The sequence below is a fragment of the Octopus sinensis genome, linkage group LG14 (genome assembly GCF_006345805.1).
Source record: "Octopus sinensis linkage group LG14, ASM634580v1, whole genome shotgun sequence".
Lineage (NCBI taxonomy): Eukaryota > Metazoa > Mollusca > Cephalopoda > Octopoda > Octopodidae > Octopus > Octopus sinensis.
In genome coordinates this window covers 4,031,643-4,044,160 of record NC_043010.1, presented here as the reverse complement: position 1 = coordinate 4,044,160, position 12,518 = coordinate 4,031,643, and the positions used below count along the sequence as shown (strand labels likewise).

Genomic DNA, 12,518 nt, shown 5'->3' with positions numbered 1-12,518 from the left:
AAAAACAGAGGCATTATGAAAATCAGAATAAATACCACAAAATGTTTTTGTCTACAGAGAACATTTCACTGGTTCTTTCACCAATGTGTAAAATTTTCTTTAATGTGCATCAATACACATTTTTCTTTAATATGCGTTAATATATATATATACTTAAATATAAGAGAGTTATCGCTAAGTTGTTAACTCTAGTGCTAAAAATAGCTAAAAGGAGCTATTAGCTATCTAAAAATTAGATATTAATTTAATAATACCATCAGTTTAACACCAAGTGGCTTAGCACATAAAAAACCATGGAGACAATACAAATTTATACTTAAATATAAGAGAGTTACCGCTAAGTGGTTAACTCTAGTGCTAAAAATAGCTAAAAGGAGCTATTTTTAGCACTAGAGTTAACCACTTAGCGGTAACTCTCTTATATTTAAGTATAAATTTGTATTGTCTCCATGGTTTTTTATGTGCTAAGCCACTTGGTGTTAAACTGATGGTATTATTAAATTAATATCTAATTTTTCACCCTCATTTATGTATATATATATATATAGGAGGTTAAAAGTTATGGCCAACCATAGGGTGACCATTGGTATTACACTGGAGTCATTTATACTGCACAAGTGCTTTAGAGTGTGCTTCTCATTTTTTGGATGTATGATATGTGTGTGTGTGTGTGAGAGACAGAGAGAGAAAGAGACGGACAGACAGATAGACAGAGAGGTAATTTATTATCATGGTCTCTCACAAATACCCTGGGTTTGCTATCAGTGGAAACAGTAAACTGACCTTCTTCCCATTGGTGAGAGATCAAAACAGAAGCCAAAATAAACAAAAATAAACAGCCAACCATCTTTTTTTTTAATTTTTGTTTATCTCACCTTACAGTTAGATCATTTACTAACTGAAAGATTGTCAGTAAACGAATTTCACAGGGTCAGGACTAGTAGGGTTACAGTGTGAAGACTTGACTGTAATTTGCATAATAAATATTTATACTCTATTCTTGAATATTGAGTTCCTTTTCATCAGTTTGTTACCATTTACATCTGTGTATAAATACACACATATCCATCTATCAATGATATATTTCAGCACAGCTTCTCTCAACCAGATTTCACTTACAAAGTATTGGTCATTCCAAAACTATGATTGGAAGAACCTTCAAAGTGGTACACAGCAGGACTAAATCCAGAATCACGTGGTTTAACTCTGTGCTTCTTGCTGTTGAGTAGGCAGAATTGTTAGCATGCTGGATAAAATGCTCAGCATTCCTTCCAGAGCTTTACATTTTGAGTTCAAATTCTGCTGAGGTCAACTTTACCTTTCATCCTTTCAGGGTCAATAAACTAAGTCCCAGTCAGTTACTGGTATTGATGTAATCAACTTCTCCACTCCCCCCAAAATTTTAGACCTTGTGCCTACTGTACAAAATTCACTTTTCATTTGCAAAAACTTCATGTTTTTATGTTTTTATTATTGTTAACATATTTTTTCTAAAATATCCCCCAACCCTTCTGAATCACCAATATCACTTCGGATACAAGAACTTTAAAGTTAAGAACATGTTATTAAAGATTTTATTTCAAAATACCCTGTTCAAGGAAATTTTCATCTTTAATATAATCACACACAAGAGCTTTCTCTACATAAAGCATAAATCAACAGCAAACTAAAAAATAATTCGTAATTAAAATATGAACATTAATTGGACTTGCACAACGATTTCACAACCTATGTAAGCTTTGTAAATTTTCTTCGCTATTGATAATGGTAATTCCCTTCAACTCTATCCATAGCAATAAATATGAAAATCAATACTAAAAGGTAAGGAGGTGGGAGGAAGATCAGAATCTTTGAATTTATTCACATACAGGATGTGTAATTTAGTGTAATTTGGCAAAACGTTCATTAACACATGCAACCAAAACACACACATACACACACACACACACACACACACACACACACACACACACACACACACGTATGTATTAGCACATGTCTGTAAGAGTATGAAGATGTATGCATATATATACGTATACACACACACATATTATACAGGGTGCGGTGAATATATTGTAATCTAAATTATGCAAATTTGAAAAAAACACTGATATTTCATTTTAATAGATATATTTACCAAAATTACATAAAAATATCTTGAAATACTAACATTTTGTATAAAATGTACAATACTAATATAAAAATATCCTGAAAATACAAAATTTATTCAATAAAATCACCATTGGGTTCAACCACGGCCTCCACACAACTTGCCTTCAGTTCATCTTCGGTGTTGCAAGGAGTTTTGCTGGTCTCTTGCTCAACTGTGCCCTACACATAATAATCAAGGGGGTTGCAGTCTGCGTAGTTAGGGAGCCAAAGTGATGTGATTGCAGAAATTGTCTGACAGCGATGACTGGATTCTCCTGCTTGTGTGGCATGGGGCAGCATCCTGTTGCCAGACGTAGGGTCTTCCAGCAGCCACCCTCTTGACCCAGAGCAGCACTAATGCCTCCAGGTACTTGATGTAGGCCTCCGTGTTGAGTGTGAGGCCATGTGGGAAGATGAATAGAAGCATAACATTGCCATCACTAGTGTTCACTCCTAACACCATGATGTTGACAGGCTGTTTGATTTTTATCACTTTCGGTACATGTTTTGGATACACAGCAAAACAACGGTTGTTCTGTGTGTTCACCATCTGTTCATATTGGAGCTTCTGGTGCAAATGCCAAGCACTATAGCATGTTGTTTCCAAATTTCTGGCAGTGTTAATTGCGTGATGGTGCTGTTTTTCTCACAGACAGTGCCCAACTGACCCTACTATACTGTGTAGTCAACAAAATCAAATAAGTAAAATGACACCAATTTTCACATCACACCCTCTGTGTGTGTATATATATATATATGTATGCATATACAAATGCATATATATATACATATATATATACATATGTTTTTACACACACACATGTATGTGCATATACACACATATATATTATAAATATTTGTGCATTTGTGAACACATATACATATATATGTGAAGTGGAATTGTATGTATGTGTATATATGTATATATATATATGTATGCATATACAAATGCATATATATATACATATATATATACATATGTTTTTACACACACACATGTATGTGCATATACACACATATATATTATAAATATTTGTGCATTTGTGAACACATATACATATATATGTGAAGTGGAATTGTATGTATGTGTATATATGTATATATATATGCATGTATCTCTCTCCTTCTCCATTTGTGTGTATGTGTGTATGTGTGCATGCATGTGTGTGTGCATGCATGTGTGTGTGTATGTGTGTGTGTGTGTGTGTGTGTGCATGTGTGTGATGGTTGTAAATAAGCATCACTATTATACAAGTGATGTTTGTTTTCAGTCATATATGAAAAACATATCTGATTATGGGGAAATATAACCTCAACTGGAAACAGGTGACAGTAGGTGACGGGGTAGCCAACAGGCCATTGAAAGTCCATTCAAACAAATTCCATTCTGACCATGAGAACACATAAAAGTAGTTATTATAATGATGATGGTGATGATATATATATATATATATATATATATATACATGCAGACAGCCACCTACATATATACATATAAACATAATTATATATACACCTGTACTGCAGCATACACACAACTGCATCTTGTGTGTGTGCGCACACACACATACGTGCTTACATATATATATATATTATATATATATATATATATATATATATGTATTTATATGTATGTATGTATATATATATATATAATATATATATATATATATGAAGCAGAAGTGAAAATAAAGAAGAATATATTTAGTTAGCAAAGTGAAATTATTTTATTAGAAACTTAGAATTTCGGTTTTCATATCTTATGTAACATCACATTTTCACTAAAAGAAAATGTACTTGAAATAATTTCTTAATCATTTTGAAGTCATAACTACATATTAAAAAAAAAAATTCATTTAATTTTGAAACTAATGCGCGCACATGTATGTATTTAGCAAATTAAGAAAGAGTAAGCATTAGATAATATAAATAAAAGAGAAATGAAGTTAAATAACATTAAAATATCTTATTGAAAAGTTACACGATTCATAAGCCAAAAAAAAAAAACCTACATATATATATATATATGTATTTATATGTATGTATGTATAAAAGAAAGGAAATGTCAGAAGTATCTATGTTGTACATAGTGAAGGAAATGCCAGCTTTTGCTGGAAAGAAAATTATACTTTTCTTTAAGCAACTTTTTTCTATATTTTTGAAAAGCTGACTTTAAAAGATCATTTTTGACTTGCTCATTAAAAAAAAAAATTCATTTAATTTTGAAACTAATGCGCGCACATGTATGTATTTAGCAAATTAAGAAAGAGTAAGCATTAGATAATATAAATAAAAGAGAAATGAAGTTAAATAACATTAAAATATCTTATTGAAAAGTTACACGATTCATAAGCCAAAAAAAAAAAACCTACATATATATATGTATGTATGTATAAAAGAAAGGAAATGTCAGAAGTATCTATGTTGTACATAGTGAAGGAAATGCCAGCTTTTGCTGGAAAGAAAATTATACTTTTCTTTAAGCAACTTTTTTCTATATTTTTGAAAAGCTGACTTTAAAAGATCATTTTTGACTTGCTCATTAAAAAAAAAAAAATGTTTACATGACATTTTTAGGAAACTATACTGTAATTTTTTTTTTATAGATATATCCATATTGATGAAGAGAAATTGAGTGAGAGAAAATGTAAGATAAATATAGAAAGAGAGATTTAGAAAGAGTGAGAGAGGGAGTGAGTGAAAAGAGGAAGACAGACCAGGTATTCACTGTGTATTAAATAACTGAACCTTCACTAAATCTATTTTGCTATAGGAACCTGAAGCAGGGCTTCTGTTTCCCTCCATGGGAACCATAACCTGCCAATCATTGGCTGCAGCAGATATTACATACACACCATACTTGCTCAGACTGCAGACCTCTCTTTCACATTCACATAACACAGACCAACCCTCATAACACTGCAAGCACACAACAGTAGCAGTAACTAAACAACTCTACAGCAGGATACACATGTGCTAACAGTAAACTAAAGAAGCTTTTTCCAGCATAGGTGAGTGTACAATTCACTTTCTTATTCTATCTATCATATTTTTCTGTTAATTTAGAAAAAAAAAAATTATCATACATTTTTCTTTTATTGTTATTGTAAATAAAGCATATAAAAATAAAGTCACTGTTTATCCTTAATAAAATTATGAACTAATCTAACCAAAATCTAACCAATAATACTAAAAGGAGCTGTAAAGTAACAAGTATTTATTTATTTAATCTTTTTCTTTTACATTTCCAAATAAATAGTTTTTAGAAGAATTTGGCTCCCTTTCAGTAATGATACATTTAAAACTAGTATAAAAATTGAAGGAAAGTGAAATGTAAAGTAACATGTTTAACTCATTAAAATAACATATTACAAAAAAGATTTCTTAACTTAATAGACTGAGGCCCTTTAATTTTATTTAGATGTTTTGTTTTGTTTTGATTTGTTTCTTTGTTGTTTATTGGTTTTTGTTGTTGTTTTTTTTCTATGGTCACTTTTAAAAAAAATTTTCTTGAACAGCAACAGTACATGTTTTCTAACTATTTACTCCGTTTTCATTGCTTGCTCTTACTAAAATGGACATTACGTCTAGAGAAGATTAACTACATACAATTTATTTGCTGTTCCAGACATGTTCTAAACCATTTTTAAATAATATTAATGAAAAGAAAAGGGAGAGAAAAAAAAACATGAATTGTTTCTGACTGACTGTTCAAAAAGCTGTTTTCCATTCAAGTCAATGCAAAAATCAATGAAATATAATTACTTTTATTCGTTTTTAATTAGATACTGCATTACTTTTTTATTTTAGTTTTCCTTTAGATTAAATTGTAATAAAATAAATCAAACAAACAAATAGGTGTTCTGTATAATGAAATAGCCATAAAATATTCTATAACATAGAGACAAATATGAGATTATTATCATTAAATTCTTCAATAATATCTTGAAAGACATGCTAAAAATATTTGTGCAACATATTTGTTTTATAAAGAATAGTGTTAGATAAAAACCTGGTTATCATGAAATCTCTTGTAAGCTTAGCCAAGTAGTGTCAGAAAAAGAGAGATTAGAACTTCTAACAATTAGGTCAGATAAAGTTGTTGGAAACCAATAACTGCAAAGAACAATACCTGCCAAATTATTATTATACTAAGTCTGAAAAAGCCTCTGGGAAACTGTGCATATATTCACAAATGAAAAAGAAAGTATATATATAAAAAAAAAAAAAACATTGCAAGACAAGAATAAGGGAAAAAAAGCAATTTTATCTTGAATGTTTTGAGACCATTCTAGTATTCTTACCAAGTTAATATGTTTCCTTGGCAACCTACTGTCCCTGCAAGGTTTCTTTAGCAATGTACAAAAATATTTATCTTCTTTCAAGCTAAACTTGCCATCTTTGACCCAGAAGGATTAGGATGTACTTCTTACTTCCTCATATATCTCAGTGGCTAATAATGCCTTCTACTGCCATTTTCTACTGGCAGTAAAGCCACTCAATGGATTTCTATGGCAGCAATCCATTAACCATCTTGGCAAATACATACTTTCAAAGTGAATTCACCACAGACTTTTTCTTCTTCACTCTACTTAAGCATCAGGTCTTTGCTTATTCTAACCACTCTATATTTCTTTTCCTCATTTTTTTTCTCTTCTTGTAAATACTTTTACACTCACTAATATCTTATCTAAATCACAGAAAGGGAGAAAGAGTAAGTGGGGAAAGAGAAACAGAGAAAAACAGATATATATATATATAGAGAGAGAGAGAGAGAGAGAGACAGAGAGAGAGAGAGGAGGGGGAGGGAGAGAGACGGGAAGAATTATTTGTATTTGGGGTTCTTTATAGATGATAGAATAATTGCATATTTGCTTTGTTTTTACTCATATGTTTTGTTTACAATGAAGCAACATTGCAAGTTCTTTTGATGAAAGCTTTTCACTCATATAGCTTCGATACAAAATCTTAACTGATTGTTAATATTCTAATAAACTTACGCAGTATATGAATTAATTCACAGTTAATTTTATTTTTTAAATATTGATTCAGTTTTTTTTTGTTTGCTTTTTATTTAGCCAGAATACATGGGACAACAACCATAATATTATCTGTGTTCTCAGGTTGCTGGGGTTGGTTGATGCAGTTATTGTTCAACTTGAACTTTACTTAGACCATGTTTGAAGGGAATCCATGGGCAAGGAAAGGTTTCTAGGAAGGTGTGGTTCTAGGCTGGAAGAATTGTGCATATTATTTAGTGTGGGGTTGAGCAACTGAGATATTGTAGGGATGACAATTGGATGGGTTGTAGGTGATTTAGGTGAGCTTTGGCTAAAGTGGAAGAGGTCTTAGAAGAAGTTCAGAAGATCAAATGCTATTATTAGAGTGATGGCAGGGACAGAGTGCTTGCTAACTAGTAATTGTAAAATGTTAGTGAGTGTAATCATTACTAATTAGCCAGATAGATTTTAGAGGGTGCTGTGTCAAATTTTGTGAGTGTCAAAGAAGTTTATACCTCATATGTGAGTTGTACTCTATGTATATGGTACTTAGGAATTATAAAGGATCAAAGCTGAGTTATTTTCTGGCTCTGAAGAAATGCAGTTAACACTTCAGCATTTAAACCAAACACTTCCAGCCCAAATATTCAACTTATTTTATGTTCAAATCAGATAGATCAAGTTTTCAATGCCTACCCTACAACAGCTACCTTACACTATGCCTACCCTACTCTAAAAATAAACAATCACTTCATCAAAATCTCAAAGCTTAAAGGTAGTGCATGATTAATTCAAAACAATGTGAATATGTAAGAAATACATTTGACAGAGTAATCTGAATGCTAAAGCGTTAAGATGACATTTAGAAGATGTGAAGTTAACATGAAAGATAATCAGTGATTGAGATATATAGAATATGAAACTAATTTACAGATTTCTGAGATTGCTGTAACTTTTGGAAATTGATTTTGGAACAATGCATATTTGACCACGTACATTATACAAAGGCTACTTTTCTGCCTTTCTTTATTTCAGGTATACAGTTAATAATAAAACAGATTATCATAAACTTAATTTAAAGTTGCTCTTCGCTCCTTATCCGAAATTTTTTTTAAAATGTTTAAAATATTGGGTGCTTTAGCTGCACTATTTCACGTATGTGTGTGTGTAGACATCACCTACCACGTGAAAGAGGGTCAGAATCCTGATACTCTGGTAGGAAACATAGCTTCTGATGCACATCTCTACAACAGCTTTCATGCTGAAGACTTAAATAGGATTACATTCAGCAGACTCCATGAGAGTCTCAGTGGAAATGCTCCAATGTTTAAGGTTGGCAAAAATGGAATGATGTATACCTCCCAAATGCTTGACGCTGAGTCACTTTGTAAATACAACACAGAATGTTTCAAAATAGTGGAAGTAGCTGTTCGGCATAAAGAATCTTTTGTGAAGGTCATTGAAGTAAAAGTTATTATTGATGATGTTAATGATCACCAGCCAGAATTTCCCATAAAAGATATCCATGTCCAATTCTCTGAGGGCGATGGAGTTGGTGGCTCAAAACCAATTCCAAGTGCTACAGATAAAGATGTTGGTTTTCTAAATTCTCAAATTACATATCGATTGGAAAAACATGTCAATGACCCGTTTTTGTTGTCAGTTGTTAAAAAAATTGATGGAAGTAACAAACTTGGAATAATTCTTGAGGAAAGATTAAACAGAGAAGTAAAGGAAACTTATACACTTCAAGTGATTGCTAAAGATGATGGTACTCCATCACACCAGGGTATTTTAACCATTCATGTATCTGTCACTGATGAGAATGACAATCAACCAGTTTTCTCCAAAAACGTTTATAATGTCTCCATTAACAACAGACAAGACATATACACACCAATTGTTACAGTATATGCTACAGATTTAGATTCGGGTGAAAATGGAAAAGTTTCATACTATTTCAGTTCAAAAACTTCCGATTTTGCAAAAACATTATTTTACTTAAATGAAACATCAGGCAAGATTTTCTTAGCTAGAAATTTTCCATTCACAAAGAGAAAAACATACAAATTATTTATTGAAGCCATTGATAAAGGAAGTATACCCTTGAGCTCTACTGCAATGGTTCTTGTGAACATAATAAACAGACAAAATAATGCTCCAAGTCTTGATGTCAAGTTTGTCTCTGAGCCAATAGGCAATATAACAACAATTTCTGAAGGTGTCAAAACCAATAGTTTTATTGCTTATGTGAAAGTAAGTGACAATGATGTCAATCAAAATGGAGAAGTGGTATGTGATCTCAACCATGATAAACTACAGCTTCAAAAGCTTGGAAGAAAAAAATACAAAGTTGTTTTAAAAAACCCTGTAGACAGGGAATCAGAGAGCTATATTGATTTTATGATTAGTTGTCAGGACAAAGGATCGCCACCTCTCAGAACTGAAAGAAAGTTCAATATTCAAGTGACTGATGTCAATGATGTACAGCCACAATTCACAAAAGATACATTCAAATTTCTCACATACGAAAACGAGAAATCAAATTTTCCAGTTGGTTTTATTAATGCCTCAGACCCAGACTTAGGAGCTGGAGGTCAACTTTCATATTTTCTCTTAAGTAAAGGAATTCATGATCTTCCTTTTGTTATTTCGAATTTTGGATTTATTTCAACTTCAGAGCCACTTGATCATGAAAAAATGGATATTTATAAATTTCAAGTTTTAATAAAAGACAATGGAATACCATCTCTCAACAATACAGCAAATGTCATAGTGGAGGTAATGGATAAAAATGACAATGCTCCCTATTTTACCTTTCCAAGTGTTGACCCTTTCAGCTTGGATGTTCACTACCAACCTCAAAGTAACAACGAGGTGACAGTATTGAGAGCTTCTGACAGAGACAGTCATGTCAATGCTTTCCTTAGATATGAAATAATTGGTGGCAATAACAAAGAATTATTCACAGTAAATCATTACACAGGAGTATTGTCGTTCTCTCGCATGGTTTACCAAAACGATGCTGGATCATACAACTTGAAGCTTAGCGTAAAGGACAGTGGTAGTCCGATTCTATCTGCCACAACAACACTGTCTTTGATATTGACTGTTAGCAACAACACAGCCAAAATGTTTACATCTGTTGATAAAAAGTCTGACCACAAGATACATATCAATCTAGTAGTTATCATTGTTGTAGCAGCTGTGATTATATCAGTTGCAATTGTGATTTCTATGGCAGTATGTATGATTCATAAAAACAACCAAAGGAACATCAGATGCAATGAAGCTATAAATGACCCAAACAAATATTTTGACGAAAGAAATCCGTATGATGTTCCTGTAGCAATGGTTACAGACCATGGTGGCCATAGACATTCTCAAACAACATTACAGAAATCTCAACCACAATCCGAATACAAGTCAGTCCAAAGTCTTAAAGTACCTTCTTCTATAAAACAGTCATATAATATGGCTCAAAGTCTACATCAGGTAAGTTTTTTTGTCTTAATCCATTTTTTTCTCGTTTGCATATGTGTGTGTACACATGTGTTATATGGGTCTCTTTAAAATGTCTTCAGAAAATAATCATGAAGATAAAAAAAATTATTCTCAGTTATATATATATATATATATATATATATATATATATATATATATATGAACATAAGGTGTCTTATTGAATATTGAGACTTAATGAATACTGAATTGATATTGAGTAGGTGAAAGTTTTATAATGTTTGTATTAATGAACATCAGTATCAGCATTAATTCATTAATTAATGTATAACAGAAAAATTCGTCTTAAAACTGCATTTAAAAGATACTAGTTTATCTGTTGTATTCTGTCTATGCTCTCTTATTTGTGTGATAATTTTCGGTAATTGTTTCTACTAATAAATTTAAATGTAGTAAACAGACATCTTATTTACTTTGAAGTTTATTTGTAATATATTCACTATCCCATAGGAAATTTATTTTCTTATACTTCTCAACAAATATTGGTTTCAAATTTTGGCACAAGGCCAACAGTTTTGAGGGAATGGGGTAAGTCAATTACATCAACCCTGTTGCTCTACTGGTACTTGTTTTCTCGACCCTGAAAGGGGGCGAAAGGCAAAGTTGACTTCAGCAGAATTTGAACTCTAAACATAATGATGCTCTTAAGCATTTTGCTCGACATGATAACAATTCTGCTGACTCACCACCACCTTCTCAACAAATATTAATATTGAGATGTTCAATGACAGTTTCTCCAGGAACCTTATTTAATCAGGTAGCTTTAAAAACCCTTACTTTACCACAAGCATTATGAAAGAGTATTTTCAAACATATACAATGACTTTATAAAATGGAATGTATTAGAAATGAGAAAAAAATCAATACACAAGTAATTAGATAAATGAAATAAACCACACAGAATAGTGAGAAAATTTACTCCCCAAATTCCATTATAAATTTAAATTCATAGATTGTAGGTTTAAGTTAACAAAGATGTCATGAATTTGCCTTATTTCTATCTTTGACTGTTTCCTCTTGAGCCTTTAGGAGATAACCATGACATCTGGTGTTTATAAAGAAACTGAGCGAATGCTTGTTATTGCTGATCACATCAACGAAATGTCAACTTTATCCTCAAGTGCAGATAGCGGACATGGTTGGAGTGAAAGAAGCACAGCTCATTATGAAACCCTCCCAGGTACATATAACCTAATATATATAAAAACACTGAATAAATTTATGATATCCTTTGTTAAACATTCTCAACAATATTTTATTTAACAAAACAAAATTTTACTGATATTCAGATAGTTTCCGAAGAAACTATTCAAGGTTACTATTGCTGCGAACTAAATATCAGTGACATGCAGTTTTTGCAAAAATCAAACTTGAAACAATGAAAGATTAAACTCAGTAATTAGGTTAAAATGTTACAAGCTAATGAAAAGGCATTCGAAATCTAAAGGAGATTAAACACAACATAGAGAACTGAAAGTGATTTAGTGATGAATTATTTTATTTATTCATTTATCAATTAATTCTTTCATGTACCCTACATTCACAGTACAAACTACTGTAGGATGCCCATAGCAAAATGAGGCTTGCTTCATTCTTACATGATTTCCAGAATGCAACTTCATGTAGATATTTTAATATGAGTGTGCTCCTGAAATGATATACCAAGTAGATGGCTTTGTGGGCAAGAAGCTTACTTCCCAACCATGTGCTTTTGGGTTCAACCCCACTGCACAATACCTTGAACGAGTACCTTCTGCTACAGCCCTAGTCCAACTAAAGTCTTGTCAGGGAATTCAGTAGAGGAAAACTAAAACAAGCCCATCGTAAATGCATATATAAATATGT

The 12,518-nt window shown here is 31.8% G+C and overlaps 1 protein-coding gene and 1 long non-coding RNA gene across 5 annotated transcripts in view; one reads left to right on the top strand and one right to left on the bottom strand.

Moving 5' to 3' along the window:
• The window catches only part of LOC115218953 (putative protocadherin beta-18), a 106,104-nt gene that overhangs the window by 64,725 nt on the left and 28,861 nt on the right, over positions 1-12,518 (top strand). For 3 of the 4 annotated variants that reach the window (XR_005001986.1, XM_029788974.2, XM_036509249.1), the window contains exons 2-4: positions 4,925-5,162; positions 8,187-10,646; positions 11,703-11,853. Coding sequence is in view for 2 of the 4 variants with exons in the window: in XM_029788974.2 (XP_029644834.1) it covers positions 8,268-10,646; positions 11,703-11,853 (2,530 nt within the window). In the remaining 2 variants the exon portion in view is untranslated. Of the gene's footprint in view, positions 1-4,924; positions 5,163-8,186; positions 10,647-11,695; positions 11,854-12,518 lie in introns of all 4 variants that reach the window. The other variant, XR_005001987.1, reaches the window with a different exon arrangement.
• LOC118766067 overlaps positions 1-12,518 on the bottom strand; it is a 212,344-nt gene that overhangs the window by 185,355 nt on the left and 14,471 nt on the right. The window lies entirely within an intron of this gene.